The sequence below is a fragment of the Eptesicus fuscus genome, chromosome 13 (genome assembly GCF_027574615.1).
Source record: "Eptesicus fuscus isolate TK198812 chromosome 13, DD_ASM_mEF_20220401, whole genome shotgun sequence".
NCBI classification, from domain to species: domain Eukaryota; kingdom Metazoa; phylum Chordata; class Mammalia; order Chiroptera; family Vespertilionidae; genus Eptesicus; species Eptesicus fuscus.
The window spans coordinates 63,977,429-63,998,973 of record NC_072485.1 but is presented as its reverse complement, the minus strand read 5'-3'; the positions used below and the strand labels follow the sequence as shown (position 1 = coordinate 63,998,973).

Genomic DNA, 21,545 nt, shown 5'->3' with positions numbered 1-21,545 from the left:
CAATTATGAATGAGAATGTTTTCTTCGTTTCCCTTTCTGTCAGTTCACTATTGGTGTATAAAAATACAACAGATTTCTGTATACTTATTTTATATCCTGCTACTTTATTGAATTCATTTATCAGTTCTAGTAGTTTTTTTATTGGATTCTTTAGGGTTCTCTACATAGAGTATTATGTTATCTCAAGTAAGGGCAGTTTTACTCCTTCCTATCCAATTTGAATGCCTTTTTTTTCCCTTCTTATCTGATTGCTTTGGCTAGGACTTCCAATACTACAGTGAATAAGAGTGGCAGCATATGAGAAAGGAAATAGAACAACCTCTTTCATAAGAAATCCCAATTGGTTGATGATAGGTCCTGGAAACCAAAGCCTAGTTGGATAATGGTATACTTTGCAGTACTTTTGTGCACTGATTAGCACATTTGAATCTCACAATCTTACTTGAGATTTGAATCTTAAACCCCCAGAAATGAGTACATAAAATAAGAAGAGGACCAAGGTACGTGCCTTATTGGGGAGCAAAGCTTGAGGTACAAGAGGAGAAAGAAGAGCCATTGTAGAAGAATTAGGAGGACATGTGGAGACAATGGAGCAAAATTAGGAGACTATTTTAAATTGAGAGTGGATTGTTTGGTCAAATCCTGCAGAGGTCAAGAAAGATAAGAAAAGAAATAGAGCCCTAATCGGTTTGGCTCAGTGGATAGAGTGTCAGCCTGCGGACTCAAGGGTCCCAGGTTCGATTCCGGTCAAGGGCATGTACCTTGGTTGCAGGCACATCACCAGTAGGGGGTGTGCAGGAGGCAGCTGATTGATGTTTCTCTATCATCAATGTTTCTAACTCTCTCTCCCTCTCCCTTCCTCTCTGTAAAAAATCAATAAAATATATTTTTTTTAAAAAGAAAAGAAAAGAAATAGAACCATTGAGCTTGGCAACATGGGGTGGGGCGAGGGGGTATTGATGACATTGTCCTTGGAATGGGGAATGAAGGTGTTGGAGAAAGTAAGGTTGAGAGTAGTGTTTGCTAAGGTGAAAAAAAAAAAAACTGTCTTCTGACCTTAATCACATTGCTTTTCCCACCACATGTGTCTGCTTCTTCAAGGAGCCCTGGACTGGCCTTCTGGAGTTTTGGTCTTGCCTGTGCTCCTAGCTGGCTTGAGCTGGGAATATTTCTGCCCTCTCTACCTCGGCGTTTGTATTTATCCATAGAACTCCAAGGTCTCTTCCAGCTTTTATGTGTCATTGTTTTAAAGAGAAGGGAGGTGTGCATAGAAATGACTTGTGGGATGATGCAGAACAAGCACACAATTTTATTGCCTACTGGATGGAGGCAGCTTTATCACCCCAAGTTGATGAAGGGGCCCTTGGAGACGAGGGCCTAGTACACAGAACTAATAGAGTAGGTAGTAGGATAAGAAAGGGACCCTTTTCTAACTAACCCCATGGTGATTTCAGCAGCACAGGTGGGAGGTATCCCTCTCTGGAGAAGCACCAGGTGTTTTAGAAGATGCTTTCTCTGAGATGATGCACATGTAGGATGTAAGACACATCTGTAGTGTCTATGTTAACTCAGAGGTCAGATAAGTCAGGAAGGAGGCTCTGAGAAGAGAGTGTAAGATCAACATGGAGGATTGGAGATCTGTGGAGGAAGAAGATGTCAAATTGGATGGGGCAGTGGGAGGCAACATTAGAAGGAGAGAGGGCCAGACTTACTCTGACAATCCAGCCTTCTAAGAATGGTCCAAATAAGCCAGGCCCTTATGCGGAGCGCAGTGTACTAACATTGGGCTCAGCTTACAAAACAGATAGGTGGAGGGCTGGTCTAAACCAGCTTATTATTGCTCCATCTGTCATTTTTGCTGACTGTCATTTCCTAAGGCTGCTAAGTTCTAGAAAATGCACTGGAGGCCTTAGAACCTCAGCCATTCCTGACTAGATGATGGGCAGCCAAAGGCTCTCTGGTCAGAAAAGATGTAGGTGCAGAAAAAGAAAGAGCTATGAACAGTAAGCTATTGAGAAGAAACGTATTAGGTAAAGTCAGAGACTAAAAATACTTTTTAGTAAGATCATATTCCGTATTTAGTAATAAAAAATAAGTCATTGTCAGGCTGTGTAGCAAAGGAAAATTTGATGGCACCTGGAATTGAAAGATTATTTCTATAATTTGCTGGCACATAACATTTAGGGAGCCAACTGGCCATCATGGATAACAATATGTAAGTGAAAGTGTGCAAATTTAGAAGACATAACCATTTCTCTTTAAACGAGTGACTATCCTTTATTTAATAAAGATACAATAGCCTCATAACTTTGGAAGATATTTTAAGACAATGTTTATTCTTGAGTAATATTGCATTGGTGGTAACAGCATATAAAAAAACCTAATAATTTTAGTGGATGACTCTCCAAAGGTCTTCTCAAAATTGTGGTTTGCTATTGCACTAAAAAACAACAATATAAAAACCACACTACCTCCTTTAATGTTCCAACAAAAGCTGCTTCCTCAACCAGGCTTGTTCTCTGCTTCACCCGTCACTGTCAGAATAAATCATTTTCCTCTCTGATCTCTCTGCACTATCCCCACATTCTGCATATGTTAAAGAAAATTGCTTGCATGTTCTTCTTCTCTTGTGAGGCAGAAGTTGCTTGAAGTCAAGGAATTTGCATGTTCCATGTTTATCCTCTTCCTGCCATAAATAGTTTTGAACATATCAAATACTCAGTGCATTTTTATTCAGTGAGTGAATGATTGGGAGACTGAAGCTTGGGTTGTTTAGACATTTGTTTCACTAGCTCATAAGCTCACATAGTTAAGCACATGAATATGTGCACTGGACGTCCCACAGGCAGATGTCCTAGGGAGGACCTCTTTGCTCAAATCCACTTTAAAGTCCTGTCTCCTTTTAAATGGAGGAATAGCATGATTAACCAAGCTGAAGTGAATGAAGTACAGGGTGCCGACAGTTGGAGAGACACATTCCTTAGTTTGTCAGAGAAGGAAGAAGCTGAGTTTCAGAAGCCCAGAAAGGGAGTTCTATTTTAGTTCCAGGGAACGATGCTTCTAGAACCTTTGGCTTATTTGGAGTCCTGAACCTCACTGGAATAAGATGGTGGAGAGATCACTGGTTCTGGATTGGCCACTGGGTTTGTCACATAGAAGGTTTGGAAGACCACAGTGCCCTGAAAAAGACAGGCACAGGAGGTGCGTTAGTACAAACTATGTATGCACAAAGGCCTTTAGACATTCTGAGATTCCCTGTGCACCTGCGTGGGAAGGGGAAGCCAGACGACATCATTAGTCCTCATACTCTTTCAGGCATCTTTCCACCCACTGAGGATCCTACAAACTCACATTGTTGTACGAATAGCGGACCAGTTTGCAGCCAAAGTGGGCAGACGTGCAGGCAATGCAGAACTCCAGGAGGCTAAAGATGAACAGCACGGCAGAAGTAGTCACTCCAGAGACCTGGAACCAGAAGGATCATGGAGGTCATGAGTGGTGTTCTGGGAGTGTGAGGTCTGGCTCAAAGCATGGCTCTGCAATGGACCCTTTTCTAAGGCTTTGAAGAAGTCCTCTAACCTGGTCTCAGCCTCTTGGAGAAAATATTTCACCAGGTTTTGTGAGGGTCAAGTGTGTTTGTAAAAGAATTATTTTAAAACTTATTACTTGTGTTCTTCTAAGGAAAAGAATAGTCATTGTTTAGGGAAACACCTTGATGACTTGTTTCGGGTACAGGGCACGAAACATAAGGATGGGGTCTGGAGTGAGACAGTGAAACTGTTCTGTGTAGGAAGCGAAGAGAAATTTGGGAGTATGGACAGTCCTCAGAAAGAGCAAAGAAAGATGAATAGAGGATAAAGACAGGACTGAGTAACATGAAGGGAAGGTGGAGTCTGCAAAGAAAGGCATCTTATGAGAAAATAAGACATTACAAAGCAGGGATGTCTAACCTCCAGGCATCAGCAGTTACCTCCACCACCTCTCCGAACCTTTAGAGAAAGTCAGCTACTGAAACAACCTTCCTGGGCTTGTGACTGTGGCATTTTGTGGAGAGAAATAATTGGGACTGTCTTTAACTTAAGAAAACAGTCAGTAAAAGGGTCCCCAAATGGAACTAATTCAGGAGTAGTCGATTTCACATGAGCACCAGGAGACATCTAAGCCCTTCCCTGGCTGTTCTTCAACAATATTCAGGAGAATGGGATCTCCCACTGTATCTGGGGAGAGAATTTGGGTAGAATCCACTTTAATTATGAAAGGACAAGAGATGAATGACCCTAATAACATTTGGATTCCAATTACAGGAGAGAATAAATATGAAAGTTAAAGTGCATGGCACATGGTAGGTATCAAACAAATATTGATCAATTATCATTTTTAAATGGCTTTGGTGATAGCTGGCTGCTCAAAGAATCCTCTCTCATGGAGAGATTTTTCCTTAGCACTTTCCTTCTCTTCCCTCTCAATTTACTAAGCACTTATTAAACATCTGTTTGCTATGAATGGCTAAGAAAGCATCCCAAGAGGCACAGTCTAGTGTGGGAGGCAGATACAGATGGAGATAGTCATAATTTAAATCAGACTTGGTAAGAGCTATAAAAGAGCCAAAAATAGTGCTTCGGGGCACAAGGAGACACAGATTCATTCTCAGTATAAGATTCAACGATGTGGTGTTGGTGTCTAGGCAAAGGGAATGGCAGTATGGTGATGCCTTGGTCAAGAAATCACAGAAGCATGGGGAGAAGGAGCCTCTACAAATGATGCTGGTCCTTTTCAAATCTGTTTTTTAACAAATCATTGTTTTATAAAGAAAGCTTTCTAATAATAGGAGGAGGGCTGAGGGAATGGGTGAAAAAGGTAAAGGTTATTAATAAGTACAAATAGGAAATTATAAAAATAGTCACAGGGAGGTAAATTAAAGTACAGTATAGAGTATATAGTCACCTCATAAGTTGTATGTGTCTAATCCTTATGCGGTACACCTGAAACTAATATAGTATTGTTTATCAACTGTAACTGAAAAATAAAATAAAAAACACCCTTTCATGAGGAAGAAGGGTTTCTCAAGCCGCTTAAATAGTTACTATTTGGTGAGTATTAATTCATGCTTGTTGAGACATTGGAGCACCCCCTCCCTTGGCTCTTCTTTTGCTAAACTATGTCAAAGTCCAGCCCTCCTTCTTCTGGACTGAAGCCAGAAGTGTGTGTGTGGCCAGAATAGAAGAGTTCCTATCAGACATTGGCAGAACTGAGATTAGAAGTCAGGTGGTGGTGGCTCCAGCCAGTGTGGTGACTGAGAAACTGGTGAAAATGACTGGATTCCGGATGCTCAAAGGTGAAACCAGCAGGATTCTCTGAGGAGTTTCCTGGGAGGTGCAGGAAACAGAGACTGGGTCAATGATTTCACCAGGTTCTTGTCCTGAGCAACTGCATGGATGCAGTTGCCACCAACCTGGAAAAGGCAACCTGTGAGAAGGTTTGGGAAGTAAAATCTGGAGATGAGATTTGGGTAGGTTAATTTCAAGATGGTGAGTGGACAACTGGATACAAGAGACTGAAGTTTGCGAGAGATGTTTTGCGGGAATCTATGCATTTGGAGTCATTGTCATAGAGAAAGTGTTTCAAGTCACCAGACTGGATGACACTGCCAAGGCAGGGAGTAGAGAGAGAAACAGAAGAAGATTGAGGACTGAGCATGAGAAATTGGGGGGAAAAATAAGAACCAGCAAAAGGGACATAGAAGAGAGCAACCAGTGTGGGTGAGGAACACCAGCAGCAGGGCCTGGGAGTCACTGGAAGTCCACCAAAGAGGAGGAATGATTGGGGGCTTTGAGCAGAGGAGGCTTTTGGAGAAATGGGGTGGTAGCTAAAGTAACTGAAAGAAGGTTGTTGTGTGTGTGTTTTTTAAGATGAAAGAAACAAAAGTATATTCAGATGTTGATAGAAAAGCTGTAGCAAATAGCACACAGTGATGTAGAAGGGAGGTGGGAATCAGGGAGAAGCGAGAAACACATGGAGTAATAACCTTGGATGGGCAGAGAGGACAGGGCTGCTGTGCAGAAGGAGACATTGGTTTTACATGAAGACTCATCTATAGCTTCAATTTCCCATCTGGTAGCCAAGTGGCTCCCTAGGAGTTGAGATGTGTTGTAAATGTAAAATGCACACTGGATTTCAAAGATGTGGCTCCCAAAATGCAAAATATTGAATTGATAGTTTTTAATACATATTACATAATGAAGTGACATCTTGGATTTATTGGGTCAAATAAATGTATTATTAAGATTAACTTCACCTGTTATTTTTTCACTTTCTAATACAGAGACTAGAAAAGGTAAAGTCACATACAAGGATTACATTACATTTCTACTTTATAGCACTGGTCTATAGCATGGGATGGCTCATTCATCTATACATTTCTATGGCTGCTTTCACACTGGGTTGAGTACTTGTAACAGAGACCAGATGGCCTGCAAAACCTTAAATGTTCACTCTCTGTCCTCTTCTGAACACCTTTGCAGACCTCTTTGTCCATGAAGACGGGCAGGAAGGTGAGTATGTGAGTAAATGTACAGATTGGTGGGTACCAGTGCATTGTCTGTATAACTCCATCTAATTTTCGAACAATATCAAAAGATAGGTAATGTTTTATAAACATGGAAAGTGATACTAAGGAAAGTCACATGCTTAGAGTAACAGCAATAGAGCTATAGGTAAGGGACCTGAAACTCTGTTCTGATTCTGAGAACACCTCTGTTTTCTTTGGTGTTTGGTGAAGAAGCTTGGTAGGGTGAATACTTTTCCAATGATTTCCTAAAGATAGCTCAGGTGAAGCTCAGAGGAGCACTGATTAAGAGGGATACTTACCATACCACTGGAGCTGTTGTGGATAAATAGGGAGTTGATAACTGTATCTGTGATGAGGAGCAGGATTCCAACCACAGAGCAGACTGCACTGACGATACTCAGGCCCATGCTACCTTTCAGCTGAAGAAGACACAGAGGGACAGTATGAGAGAGGAAAACAACTGTAGCTGAGATGAGCAGAGATTCAACAAGTGCTTCATAACGTGAACTCATGGGACCCTAGATGTGAGGCAAGTAAAGAGATATCCTGTGCAAAATAGGTCTGGTGGTGAATTAACTTTGAAAACATCTGGGTTGAACAAAGTTAAATAGGTCTTTTGTGGAGGACTTTTCAGTTTTTAACAAGGATTATGGATCCCCTAGAGAGGAACCTACTAAATTGAACTCGCTCCCAAGTTTATCTAACCATCTTCATGAAGTATCTCGTAGGATAAGTATCCCATGAATAATGTTTAGGAAACACTTGACTCATTTATCTCATAGGAAATGGCCCAAAGATTCAGCCCAAGTGTTCTGGGATGTGACAGGTTCTGATGCTCCATGATTCTGGTCTTTGTGCAGAGAGCCATGCCCTGTGGAGATTTTAAAATAGATCTTATCTGGTGTGGGACTGGTTCAGTTTGGGGCCCCTTGTCCCAGATAGCCTGCTTGTTAGAGAAACAAAGGTACTTTCTTGGTCCAGTGCTTGGGACCAGAAAGCCTTGCCCATGTTAATTCACAGAACTTGTTTGGAAGGATTCCTTTGCCTGAGCCTCCCCTGGCTTCCCTGTAGAAATGTCTGGCACTGGGCTCTGTGTGCTGCAGGCAGTCAGTGCCTGCTCTGCTGGAGGGGAGTCCTGCATCCCAGGTAGCTTTTTGCCCCCTCTTGTAAGATCCTCTTAGCAAAGTTATTCTCTGTCTCTCCACACCCTGAAGCTGCCCTTCCTTCCACCGAATCTTCTGGACTCTTTCCCATTTGTGACTCTGTCCAGGTTCATGTGGTCTTGTTAAGTGAGTATGAGTGAGCATGTATGTCAGTGTCCTGCGTCTGGTTATAAGTAGGTGCAAGGATGAAGGAGGCATTGTGTGTGAGCTTCTTTCCCCCATTGTGTGTCTCTCCTAAGAGTCCATGATTCAGAGAGCCTGTCTCAGGATGTGACTTACCAGGCAAGAAGATCTTGGTAGGTGTTCTGATGCCACTGAGAGGGATCCTGAAATGATGAACTGGCACAGAAGAGAGGGAGTTTAGAAAGAGGTTAGAGGTCAGGGCCACACTTCAGGCGTCCATGCTTCTGGTCACATACATATTCTCTCACACATGCTAGGATCCTCTGCTGGGATCTCCTACTCAATTTGGGGAAAATTAATTAATTAATTAATTAATAAAGGAGAGAAGGAAGGAAGGGATAAAGGAAGGAAAGAAGGGAAGAAGGGCTATTTTGCACCACTAGACAGGGCAGTGAATTGGGATAAATATATATTTTAGAATCCAGTATACCTAGTTTTAAACTCTAACTTGAAATTCATGTGATCTTGGGTAAGTTATTAATTTCTCTAAGTGTATATTTCCTCTTCAAAAAATGGGAAAAACTATGCATCTTCTTAAGTGTTATTATCATGAGATAATTTGTCACTTGCATCTAACATTTAGATCCTGTACATAGTAGATCCTGTACATCAAGCATGTCAAACTCACAGCCCGTGGGCCGCATGAGGCCCACAACAAATATTTTTGCGGCCCAGCCAATAAAATGGTATGTAAGAAACATTTTAATAAAATTTTTATAACTTAATTTTTATAATATCCTGTTATACATAATTATTAATAACAAACTACAACGTTTGCTAATGACTGATTACGTAATTGTATTGCATTCATTTCCTTTACGCACCTTATGCACGGGCTTACCGTTTCTCTCCACTAATACTAGCAGCAAATATGTTAGCAGCCGATTGCCATGTCATTAGTCTTGGACTAACTTGTTTGGTGTGCACAACAGGAAATATTTTGCTTTTGGAGATCAAGAAAAATAGGTTTATTTGCATTACATTTATTAATTTGTGTAGTTATTCAGTTTCTGGTAAGTTAATGTTCAAGAAAAAATACTAATTTTTATTAAAAAGTTCTATTATTTTATGTTAATGATTACTCATTAATTTCAGCCCTTTGTATTCAGCATGTCTCTATCGAAATAAACCTACATTTCTATGAAAATTGAAGCTTTTCTTTTTGCGGCCCACATAAACTTAAACCTTGTTTATCTTTCTCTGACTGGCTTATTTCACTTAGCATAATGCTCTCCAGTTCCATCCAAGCTGTTGCAAATGGTAAGAACTCCTTTTTTACTGCAGCGTAGTATTCCATTGTGTAGATGTACCACAGTTTTTTAATCCACTCATCTGCTGATGGGCACTTAGGATGTTTCCAAATATTAGCTATGGTGAATTGTGCTGCTATGAACATAGGGGTGCATATATCCTTTCTAATTGGTGTTTCTGGTTTCTTGGGATATATTCCTATAAGTGGGATCACTGGGTCAAATGGGAGTTCCATTTTTAGTTTTTTGAGGAACTCCATACTGTTCTCCACAGTGGCTGCACCAGTCTGCATTCCCACCAGCAGTGCACGAGGGTTCCTTTTTCTTTGCATCCTCACCAGCACTTGTCGTTTGTTGATTTGTTGATGATAGCCATTCTGACAGGTGTGAGATGGTTTATTTGGCCCATGTTGGCCTTTGAGTTTGACATGTTGCTGTACATAGTAGATACTCAATACAATTACTTCTTTTCTTGCCTTTTATTTCCCCATAAGCATATCTTGTTGGTCTCCCAAAAGAAAAACGGCATTCCTCTTAGAAGGTACAGGTAGCTAGAGTAAGTTTTCATTGTGAATACCGATATTCAGGCATGGGGGCTCTGGAGGGAAGAAGGAAAGGGTTCCTGCGTTTTCACTGCTTTGAGGTATAAGCCCAAGCTCAGACCTTGCCCATATACAGTTTGGTGAGTACCTTTTAGTTACTCAGAAGAATGTTGCATCTCTACAGTGCGGAACAACTATCAGGGTGATAGGTAGATTGGGTGCATTTATTTCAACATTGGTGTTCTGCAAGCATAGTGGCTGATGGGATTCCCTGCTGTTAGTGAGGGTCAGAGAGGGCATTAGGTATGGTTTAATAAGTGCTTTTCTCAGTCCTATGTGAACTGCTTTTAAGTTTGCCTTATTTAACTACACTATGGTCCATCAAGCCCCATTATTATTACCAGTTTAAGGAGGGGTGGACTAAGATTTGGAAGTTTAAATGGCACATCCAAGAGCATGCAGCAAAGAGAAGATCTGGGAAACAAATCCAGGTAGTTGACTACAGACCCTGTGTTCTTAAACCTCATCCTACACTCCCTGCCACTCAGGGTAGATGCGTGTGCCTTGGAATGGAAATGGTATTCACAATGAAAACTTACTCTAGCCACCTGTGCCTTCTAAGAGGAATGCCATTTTTCTTTTAAGTGGGAAAATTAGTCCCAATCTTCTGTCCTTCTATTTCTACAGATTTGATGAGTAAGGAAGGAAACAGAAGGCTGGACTTCTGGTGTCCCTGCTGGTCCCTTTGAATACCCTAAGGAAAGGGCCTCTAGTTTGGAGGAGGACTTTAATGATCTTTAGGAAATAGATCAGTGGTTCTCAACATTTTTAATGCCACAACCCTTTAATACAGTTCCTCATGTTGTGGTGACCCCCAACCATAAAATTATTTTTGTTGCTACTTCATAACTGTAATTTTGCTACTATTAATGAATCGTAATGTAAATATCTGTGTTTTCCGATGGTCTTAGGCTCTACAGCAGTGGTTCTACAGCAGCGGTTCTCAACCAGAGTCGCCTAAGACCATCGGAAAACACAGATATTTACATTATAATTCATAACAGTAGCAAAATTACAGTTATGAAGTAGCAACAAAAATAATTTTATGGTTGGGGGTCACCACAACATGAGGAACTGTATTAAAGGGTCGCGGCATTAGAAAGGTTGAGAACCACTGAAATAGATAGTTTTGGAGTCAAAGGCAACAAAGAGCCAAAGTGCCCTGCAGGAAAAAAGGAGGGTGATGTCATGAGGGCTGATGGGACCTGAGCAGCCTGGTGGAAGGGGAGATGGCCAGCAAGGCCTTTGAGATGTCTTAAGAGAATCTAACACTCAATAGGAACTGTTTTGTGGCTATGTTTTCTCCATTTCCCCAAACTCCACAGAAGTCTGTTATACACACAGGTGTCTGTGATTGGCTGAATTCCAAGTCTGGGTCTGTGCAGAACAGAGAGAGGACTTAGGCCTCAGAGGATGAGACACAAATGGGAACAAGAGAGAGCAGGTGCTCAGACAAAAATGCTCCTCAGAATCTCAGCCCAGCCATTTTGCAGATGCTGTGTGTATGAGGGTAGGGGACAACTCTAGGCTATTTATTTAAATCGCATGGTATATGGTGACTTGGCTGATGTCCAGGTTACTCTGGAGTTTTTCTATTTGTGAGAAAAGTTGCCTTGGGTTATAGATATGTGAGTTGAGAGAAAAACTGTTATAGCAGGGAGAAAAGGAGATGGTTGGTGAGAAAGGGATTGGATTGTGTGTGTGCATGTGTGTGTGTGTGTGTGTGTGTGTGTGTGTGTGTGTGTGTGTAGGAGGGAAGACACTAAGGAAAATGGAAAAGTATCATGAAGGCAATTCATTTGAGAAGAGAACGTACCTGTTGTTCTTAACCTTTTAAGGGGTTCTAGGTCACCCCGAGAATGTGATAAAAATGGTGGGCTTTTCCAGAAAACACACACACACACAAAAACATTTAATATACCAAATATTTTGCAAAAAAGGTGGAGTCTGAACCCATCAGTGAACTCCAGATTGAGTCCCTAATGCTTCCTGACTGTTCTGTGACTGGACAGCCACTCTTAACCCCTAGTGGAAATGTTTTTCTCCTGGAGCTCCAGCTGTGGGCCTGATTTGAATAACATGTGTGCACTGGGCTAAAGAACTACAGAAAGGTTTCCTTACCTCTGAGGTAGGCTAATTAGAAAGGTGCCCACTCTGGGGCAATGGCACCTTGCAGGCTGTCACTTGTTATTACCTGGTTTTTATCTCCTCATAATCTATCGTTTGAAGTCCAAATCCCTAGGACCTCCAAATGTGACTGCATAGTTTTTTCCAGACTCACTATAGTTGGACTCCTGATTTTTTTGACTTTACAATGGTGTGAAAGCCATATGCATTCAGTAGAAACTGTACTTTGGTTTTTGAGTTTTTATCTTTACCAGGTGAGTGACATGTGGTAAGATACTCTCTGGTGATGCTGGACAGAAGCAGCCAGCCTGAGCTCCCTGTCAGCCACGCGATCAAGAGGGTAAACCATCCATTCTCTGTAGTGTAGTATTTAATGAACTTTTCTTAAAATATGTTTTTACTGATTATAGAAAGGGAGAGGGAGAGAGATAAAAACATCAGTGACAAGAGAGAATCATTGATTGGCTGCCTCCTGCATGCCCCACCTTGGGGATCAAGCCCTCAACCCAGGCACATGTCCTTGACCAGAATTGAATCCGAGACCTTTCAGTCAACAGGCCGACACTCTATCCACTGAGCCAAACCAGCTAGGGCAGACTCAGGATATTTTCAATTTACAATGGGTTATTGAAATATAATTCCATCATAAGCTGAAGAGCATCTATATTTGAAGATAGGGCCTTTAAAGAAGTGATTAAAGTTAAATGAGGTCATATGGGCGGGCCCTAATCCAATATGACCGGTATTCTTATAAGAAGAGATATGAGGATACAGATACACACAAAGGGTAAACCAGGTGAAGACACAAAGAGGAAGATAGCCATCTACCCACCAAGGAGAAAGGCCTCAAGAGAAAAAACCATGCCCACACCTTGATCTTGGACTTCCAGCATCCAGAACTATGAATTAATAAATGTCTGTTGTTTAGCCACCCCATCTGTGGCTTCCCAAGAGGGCTAATATTTTTGTGAATAAGGCCTGAGCTGGTTTCACAGCCCCCATGCTCTATTGAGGTGGGCTAATTAGAAAGATGCCCATGAACTCTATTGGCTGGAAATTTTCTGCAGCAAAACACACCACTTGCCAAGGTGGAACTGAATATGTTGGCACTTTCTGAAACTCACTTGCAGGGCGACTGACATTACTTACCAAGATGCCTCCCCAGAAGGGATAGCCTCCATAGAATGAGACAGATACGAAGGTCCCAGGCAGGAACGTCCCCAGGATGATGCCCAGGCCAATGTGTATCAGGCCAATCAGGATCTGGATGGCCTGTCAGGGGAGCCAGAGCTGAGACCTTTGTTTCTCAGGCCAGATCTTAACCCTGCTCCCTTGTGCTTCCTTTTAATTTTAATAAATATTTTGTTTTCTTGGTCAATAAAGTCATATTTAAAATGTACAACTGAAACAATACTTCGCATAATTTCACCCTACTTAAAGAAAACAACCACTTATATTTTGGTGTATAGCCTTCGATTATTTTTTTAAATATATACACTGATAATACAAAATGACTCTGCATATTTAACTTAATATTTCATTATCAATATCTCCCCATGGTATTAAGTATTCTCTGAATATATTTTTTTTAAGGATTGCCCAGATATATTGGGCAGGTATAATATGTTTCTGTATTATAAACAACACTGCAATGAACATCATTTTGGAGATAACTTTTTGTGCTCATCTTTTATTTCTTTGGAATATTGTTTTGGATTTGATTGGGTATTCTCTCCCTCATCAAATTAATCTCTATATATAAAAGGCTAAGCGACTGTCTCACCGTCCAACTGGTAGCTATGACCCGCACTGACCCTCAGGGGGCAGACCCTTAACACTTGTTGACTTGGCAGCTGTGGTTCTCCGGTGACACACCCTGGAACCATAGAGGAGGGAGCCCGATTCCGGGGTGCATCACCTGAGAACTGCCCTCTGGCAATACAGAATCCTTTGGGGGATATTGGAGAGCCAGTTTTGGCCCAATCCCCACAGGCCAGGCTGAGGGACCCCATCTGCCAGAGGGACCCTGCTCACTCCCTTCAAGCCACTGCACGGCCCCAGGTGCAGCCGGCCAGGAAGGAATCACTGGAGGTTAGCTCCAGGGCATGTCTGGCCAGTCCCGCCCAGTCCCGCCCTGCCAGCCACCTTCTAATTAATTTCCTTTCAATGTGCATGAATCCATGCACCAGGGCACTGATATATATATATATCTGTTAATCTTTATATGAGGATATTTTTTGCATTGATTTTTAAAGAGAGCAGAAGGGAGGGACTGTGGGAGAGAGGGTGGCAGAAAGAGGGAGGGAGGGGGAGAGAGAGAGAGAGAGAGAGAGAGAGAGAAACACTGAAATACTGATGTGCAAGAAACACATCAATTGGCTGCCTCCCACACATGACAGGACTGGGACTGGGTACTGAACCTGCAACCAAGGTATGTGCCCTTGATTAATAATCAAACCTGTGACCCTTTGGTGCACAGGCTGACATTCTAACAACTGAGCAACTCTAACCAGGGCTCAAATTAATATTTTGAAGTTCAAACCTCCAGTGCCTCAGAATGGGATCTCATTTCGAAATATGGTTGCTGTAAATGTAGTTAGGTAATATGAGGTATACTGGAATAGGGTGGCCCCTATATGACTGCTATCTTTTAAAAATAATGCCATGTGAAGAGAAACATGTGCACCCAGGAGAATGCCAAGATGGGAGTTATGCTGCCACAAGCCAAGGACCTACCGGAAGCTAGGAGATTGGCCAGGAACAGATCCACCCCTAGAGTCTTCAGAGGGAGCATGGCCCCATGGATACCTTGATTACAAACTTCTGAACTGAGACAGTAAATTCCTTGTGTCCTAAGCCACCCCACTAGTAGTACTTTATGACAGCTTTATGAAACATATATATTCTTACCCAAATGATACACACACAGAGGGGAAATATCGGGGGGGGGGGGGAGGAGAAACAATTGTAATAATCTGAACAATAAAGATTTATTAAATTAAAAAAAAAGTGTATATATATTTATATATATACATATATATATATATATTTTTTTTCATTAAATTTGCACAAATGGTAGCAAATTATGAAATGTCTGCCCCCAATCATTTTTCTCAATAATGATATAACATATAATTACACTAAAGGCCCGGTGCACGAAATTCGTGCACAGAGGGGGTTGTCCCTCAGCCCAGCCTGTACCCTCTCCAATCTAGGACCCCTCAAGGGATGTCCGACTGCCCGTTTAGACCCGATCCCTGGATCAGGCCTAAACGGGCAGTTGGACATCCCTCTCACAATCCAGGACTGCTGGCTCCCAACTGCTCACCTGCCTGCCTTTCTGATTGCCCCTAACCGCTTCTGCCTGCCAGCCTGATCACCCCCTAACCACTCTGCTGCCAGCCTGCTTGCCCCCAACTTCCCTCCTCTGCCGGCCTGGTTACCCCTAACTGCCCTCTTCTGCAGGGTTGATCACCTCCAACTGCCCTCCCTTGCAGGCCTGGTCCTTCTCAACTGCCCTCCCTTGCAGGCCGGGTGCCTCCCAACTGCCCTCTCCTGCTGGCCATCTTGTGGTGGCCATCTTGTGTCCACATGGGGGCAGGATCTTTGACCACATGGGGGCAGCTATATTGTGTGTTGCAGTGATGATCAATCTGCATATTACTCTTTTATTAGATAGGGTAGAGGCCTGGTACAGGGGTGGGGGCCAGCTGGTTTGCCCTGAAGGGTGTCCCTGATCAGGGTGGGGTTCCCTTGGGGCATGGGGTGGCCTGAGCAAGGGGCCTGTGGTGGTTTGCAGGTGGGCCACGCCCGCTGGCAACCCAAGCGGAGGCCCTGGTATCTGGAATTTATTTTCCTTCTACAATTGAAATTTTGTAGCCTGGAGCAGAGCCAAGCCTGGGGCTCCCTCTGAGGCCCTCAGCCATTTGTGTTGGGGTTATAATTGAAACTTTGTTGCCTTAAGCAGGTGAGCCCGGCCAGGGTGTGTGGAAAGCTTTGCTTCTCCTGTTGCCGGTGGCAACCCTGGCCTGCTCTCTCAAGCTCCATTCTGCCGCCATTTGTTTGAATTTGTTTACCTTCTATAATTGAAACTTTGTAGCTTGAGTGGAGGTTTAGGCCTGCAACGGCTGGCAGAAAGCTTGGCTTCCTCTGTTACTTAGGAAACCTTGCTCTCTGTGGCTGTAGCCATCTTGGTTTGGGTTAATTTGCATGCTCGCTCTGATTGGATGGTGGGCGTGGCTTGTGGGGTGTCGGAGGTGTGGTCAATTTGCATATTTGTCTATTATTAGATAGGACAAGAAGCCAAGGAGTTTTATTTTTATCTAAAAAATATTTTTTGTATTTAAAAATATGTTATCATTGATTTTAGAGAGTGAGGAAGGAAGAGGGAGAGAGAGAGAGAGAAACATTGATGAGAAAAAAACATTGAATGTCTGCCTCCTGCACAATCCCTACTGAGGATGACGTCTGCCACTGGGCAAGTGCCCTGACTGGGAATAGAGCTGGCAACCTCTGAATACATGGCATGATGGTCAAACAACTGAGCCACACCAGCCAGGGCAAAGAGCTTCCTTTGTATAGCTCCATCACATTTCATTCTTTAGACATATAATATATAGATTTAACTGGTATTATATTGACGAATACTTTGGTTGTTTCTATTATTTTCCTATTGTAACAGGGTATAGGGTATAAAAACCTCACATCTAATTGATTAATCAAAGATTAAAAGTAAGAATATACTAATAAAACTTACAGTCTAAAATATTAATAATTTCATATTTAAGCATGTTACAGGCAGAAGCAGTTCCAGTTCCCCTTTTCACTGGCCTCTACCATAAATGTGTAGTAGATGGCGATGGCTCACCAGGCCTGTAACTTCCTGATGCCAGAAATAAAACCCACAGAGAGAGCAAAAAAAAAAAACACCAGGTGCTGACAGACATGAAAAAGATCATCGAATGCCCGTGAAAGCTGAAATGTGAAACTAATGTCATCAAAATGCCTTAATACCCTTCTTTCCACAACCCCTCTAGAAAAGCCTTTTGTCTATCCTGAGACATTAAGATGATTGTTAAGGCATGAGCCTGCCGTCTTCTCAGGTAGTCACCACCTAAATAAATCACTTTCCTTCCATCAGCAACAGTGCCCTGTATTTGGCTTCACAGCAGCAAGCAAAAGAAACTGAGGGTCGTTTGAACCAGTTTCACTATCACAAACCATGCTGTAATAAATAACCTCATACATGTCATATTTCTTATGTGAACAGGCATGTCTGCAGGACAAGTCTCAGAAATGGAATTATGTATTTTAAAATTTGGCAGATACAGAAAGCCCTCCATACAGGTTGTATCCACTGACATGACTATGAGTAGTATATGGGGGTGAAGCTAGGATTTGAACCCAGGCAGCCTGAATCAGAATTCATGCCTGTCTTGCCCTAGCTGGTATGGCTCAATGGATAGAGCATTGGCCTGAAGACCAAAGGATCCCAGGTTCAATTCTGGTCAAGGCTATGTATCTCGGTTGCAGGCTCCTCCCCAGCCTAGGCCCAGGCCCAGGCCCTGATCCGGGTGCATTTGGGAGGCAACCAATCAATATGTTTCTCTCACATTGATGTTTCTCTCGGTCTTTCTCTCTCTCTAAAAGATCAATGGAGAAATATCCTCAGGTGAGGATTAACAGCAACAACAAAAAAGAGAATCCAAGCTCGTCTTCATTCACCCAAGCAATGAAATGGGCTTTCCCTTGTTCCACCCAGCACATTGGGTTTAGAATCTACCTTCTGGTTCACTGGACCCACCTTCTTCCAGAGGCCACATGGGTCAACATGGATTCTGGCAACAGGACCAACATTCCAATTTACTGCTTCTTTGTTGCTTTTCTTTCTCTTTCCTAAAATGCCCAAGAGAGATAATACAAGGTCCCACCCAGAGGCCCTGGTGATGCTGTAGAGCTGAGCTTCTTAATAGACCCGAGTTTGGCAAGGCTGGGTCAGCTCCAGCCCCACCAGCTGGATTTGGAGATTCTGTGTTTCCGAACCTCCTCCCACCCCTGACTCCAGCCACGTGGCCAGTGCACACAGTGTGAAACTTCACTTACCCCTAAAACTTTGGCTTCTTTTAAGGACCTCTGGGCGGGTTGCATAGACACAGGTGGCTCCAAACCAGGTTGGTTCCCAGAAATTTGGTGGACTTGGGGCTGGGTGAGTGGATACAGGGGCACCTGAGACATGCTTCCCGGGATCACAGTATACCCGGTGTGGGGTGCCATCACAAACACAGAATTGGCCGTGGGGCCTGCTGAAGTCATCAGATTCATGCTGTTAAGGTACAAATGCAGTAGAGTAGTCCCTCACGTGTGCACTAATGTTTACATTTAAAAAGGACTTCTGTTTTCATTAACGCATTTGAGCATCTAAACCGCCTATTGGTAGCAGTTAAAAGACACGTATGCAGTCAGTGCTTTACAAACACATCTCCTTGATGCCTCTCACCTGGACAGTTTTCTAGGTGAGAAAACCGAGGCCCAAAGTGGCTAAGAACTTCAGAAGGCAGGGCTGTGACATTTTCACTTTTGCACCTCTCATTGTGCTTAGCAGGTGCTTTGCACCTAGTGGTACTTCAACATTGGAGAGCTGGAGTGTCTCCTGGAGAACAGTGCATCTAATTAGCTCACTTTCTGAAAAAGAAAACTGAGGCTGGGAGCAGGGAAATGAATTCCCAGTCATATAAACATTCATTAATAAAAATCTTTATCCTTCAAGGAAGCCCATTGCCAGGACTGATTATATTGACTGGGGGTTTCATGCTGCTCAATGTTCTAGGTCAGTGGTCGGCAAACTCATTAGTCAACAGAGCCAAATATCAACAGTGCAACAATTGAAATTTCTTTGAGAGCCAAATTTTTTAAACTTAAACTTCTTCTAACGCCACTTCTTCAAAATAGACTCACCCAGGCCGTGGTATTTTGTGGAAGAACCACACTAAAGGGGCCAAAGAGCCGCATGTGGCTTGCAAGTCGCAGTTTGCCAACCACGGTTCTAGGTCACTTGTGAATTCTGGTTTCATTTTTAAAATCTTTCTTTCTTTCTTTCTTTCTTTCTTTCTTTCTTTCTTTCTTTCTTTCTTTCTTTTTTTTTTTTAAGAGACACAAAGTAAGTTAAATTTATTTTGCTTATTCCACTGTCTATTCATTTAATTCAGAATGCTTATGTTTTATGCAGAAAATTTAGAGAAAAAGTTAAAGTGAATTGTAATACCATATCAGGAAGCAACTTTTAAATAAACCTTAGGTAAAGGTGATGACTCACAGAATTCCATAAAGGTAGCATAACAAATACATTTGATGACAGAAACACTCAAGAATTCTGTACCTCTGCTGATTGGCCATGCTCTATTTCTAGAACATTCTAAAATGACTTACTATGAAGACCTGAGTCTCCCACCTGAGAGAGCACATTCATTTTATCAGGTGGGATTTATAATCTATTTTCCTATTCTTCAGACACTACTTGCATTTTCTCCTCAATGCCATAAACTGATATACATATATTTACTTAAATACCACCATGCATGTCCCTTCTATAAGGTTCTAAGTTCCGAAACAACAGTGATAATATTTACTAGTTATAATTGTAACAGCTACCCCTGAGTATCTGGTAAGTAACTTGGTATCATGTCACTTTCACTGTAGTTTGTTTCTAAGCTGTTCTCACAGATCTTTATACACATGATCTCTAATTTTCATAATAACTCTGCGGGGGAGATAATAGAGTACTACTCTTGTTTTATAGAGATGGTAACTAAAGAGAAAAAAGTTTCATTATTCCCAATTTAGGGCCCAATGACACAGATTTTGAACAATCTCTCTGGCTGCAAAGTCTTCATGATTTTTCTTAAAGGAGAGCACTTTGTTTTGGGAATTATAAATTTTGCAGCTTCAAACAGAATTCATTTATTAGCTCCTGTCTGTGTAGGTCAGAAGTCTGGCATGGCTGGGGTCCCTGATCAGGGTCTGTCAAGGCTGAAAGCAAAGTGCCTAACCTGACTGAATTCTTTTCCTTCCTCTTTTTTTGGAGGACACCCTCAAAAGCTAGTCCAATAAACCCTGCCATGGGCTCATCCTCACACCCCCAGTTATCATTTGGCAGGAAAACCTTATCAGCATGCCTGAGCTACCCAGAGAAACCCTTAGGTTAAGTATACTCACTTTGTTCTGCCAGTGGCTAAGTCTCCTTTGCTTCTCTTCCCCAGGGCTTGCTGTATGCAACTTGTTTTTCCGGAAAGAACAAACGCACCAGGTTCAGTTACAAAATATATTTAGAAAGATTCAAAACAAAGTCCTTCTCCTAGGGGCAGGGCAGGTTACCAGCTGCCTGGTGCTCAGCTTCCCCACCCACATATACTTCCTATAATTGACAAGGAACCAATTAAATGCTGTTCAATTGGATAAGTGTATAATGGTATCTGTGTGGAGAAGAAATGGTTGTGCTTCAACTGGGCACTCAGGGTTACTGCATACAGCTTCATGTAGGACGAATAACAAATCCCTCAGGGGAGAAACAGGAACCCTTCATCATGTAGTTTTGATAGTGGGGAAGGCATGTAATAAGAATAGAGCCACAGTTGTCTAATAATCATTCACCTTACTTACTAAATAAAAAGTTTTCTTACAGACTCTGGGAAACTGGAGTATGAAACAAGGCTGTAAAAAGGTAAGATATCTCGATGGGTCCATTACTCAGAAAAGAAATAAATTTTGAAAACAGACCAAAGGATACGCTTTGATTTGGTTGCTGTGCCCGAACCCTGACCTGCTCAAGGAGTTTTTTTCTGAATGCTGACCATTCTCTGGTCCCAGGAATGGGCTGAGCTGTTTGTAACATCAGAGATTAGCCACCTGGTTATCCGACTTTGAGCTCCCGAAGGCCAGACTGCAGACTCTCCCCTCCCCTTTTCATGTTATACTTGCAGCTCACAGCTGCATGTAGCTACCTTCTCACTCCTGTGTATATATAATCAGCCAACTGGCGAGGGGGGGTCAGAGCGAAATTCCCAGGGTGACCAACTACTCTCCCCGTACTGCCGGCACTACTGGAATAAATGCTCATTTTATGATTCAACCCTGTCTCTGCTTAATTTGACTCAAGTACTGACATATGGCCTGGAACCCATTGTGTCCAGTTTCAGTTTCATTGCTGCACCTACAGTTTCATTGCTGGCTTCCGGGAATGGGAACAGGACATTCAGGCAGCATTTCTGCTGGTCACGTGCCCAAATTCTTAGTCAGGCAGGAACTAACTGCAATTGCAATAAGCTTATCTGGACACTGCCTGTATGTGAGTTCCTTTAGCAGGTTTTTAGTACATTTTATTCTAATTCCATTTCATGGTTAGTTGTGTCTGTCATTTCCTAAGGCCCACTCAGTTCTAGAAAACCCACTGGAGGCCTTGGAAACTCAGCCATTCCTGACTGGCTGATGGGCAGCCAAAGGCTCCCTGGTCAGAGAAGATACAGGGGCAGAAAGGGACAGAACTCTGAACATCAAGCCATTGAGAGGAAACTTCTTAGGTAAAGTCAGAGCCTAAAAATATTTACAAGAGTAAAAACATGTCTATACTTAATAATATAAAAAGAGAAAGTCATTGCCA

The 21,545-nt window shown here is 42.4% G+C and overlaps 1 protein-coding gene across 4 annotated transcripts; it reads right to left on the bottom strand.

The window, feature by feature from the left end:
• Positions 1 to 2,308: 2,308 nt before the first annotated feature.
• On the bottom strand, positions 2,309 to 20,169 carry LOC103292771 (membrane-spanning 4-domains subfamily A member 8-like). Of its 4 annotated transcripts, none has more exons than XM_054725580.1 (8): positions 20,105 to 20,169; positions 18,390 to 18,574; positions 17,996 to 18,215; positions 13,043 to 13,165; positions 8,011 to 8,070; positions 6,868 to 6,987; positions 3,352 to 3,465; positions 2,309 to 3,179 (listed from the first exon to the last, which is right to left on the bottom strand). In XM_054725580.1, exons 3-8 carry the CDS (start codon positions 18,212 to 18,214, stop codon positions 3,075 to 3,077), a joined length of 741 nt encoding a protein of 246 aa, XP_054581555.1. In that variant the 5' UTR covers position 18,215; positions 18,390 to 18,574; positions 20,105 to 20,169; the 3' UTR covers positions 2,309 to 3,074. The 4 variants fall into 4 exon arrangements, with proteins under 4 accessions (XP_054581555.1, XP_054581556.1, XP_054581554.1 ...); XM_054725581.1 differs by having other exon boundaries at positions 18,390 to 18,542; positions 20,105 to 20,165; XM_054725579.1 differs by lacking the exon at positions 18,390 to 18,574 and having other exon boundaries at positions 20,105 to 20,164.
• Positions 20,170 to 21,545: the final 1,376 nt, after the last annotated feature.

Excerpts from the sequence above, each read along its gene's own strand:
- LOC103292771 (XM_054725580.1), bottom strand. The coding sequence starts at position 18,214 with ATGAATCTGATGACTTCAGCAGGCCCCACGGCCAATTCTGTGTTTGTG. Across the intron at positions 8,071-13,042 it reads CCTTCTGGGGAGGCATCTTG|TTCATCATTTCAGGATCCCT; the intron begins GTAAGTAATGTC and ends CTTCTGTGCCAG. Across the intron at positions 3,466-6,867 it reads ACAACAGCTCCAGTGGTATG|GTCTCTGGAGTGACTACTTC; the intron begins GTAAGTATCCCT and ends TTCTGGTTCCAG.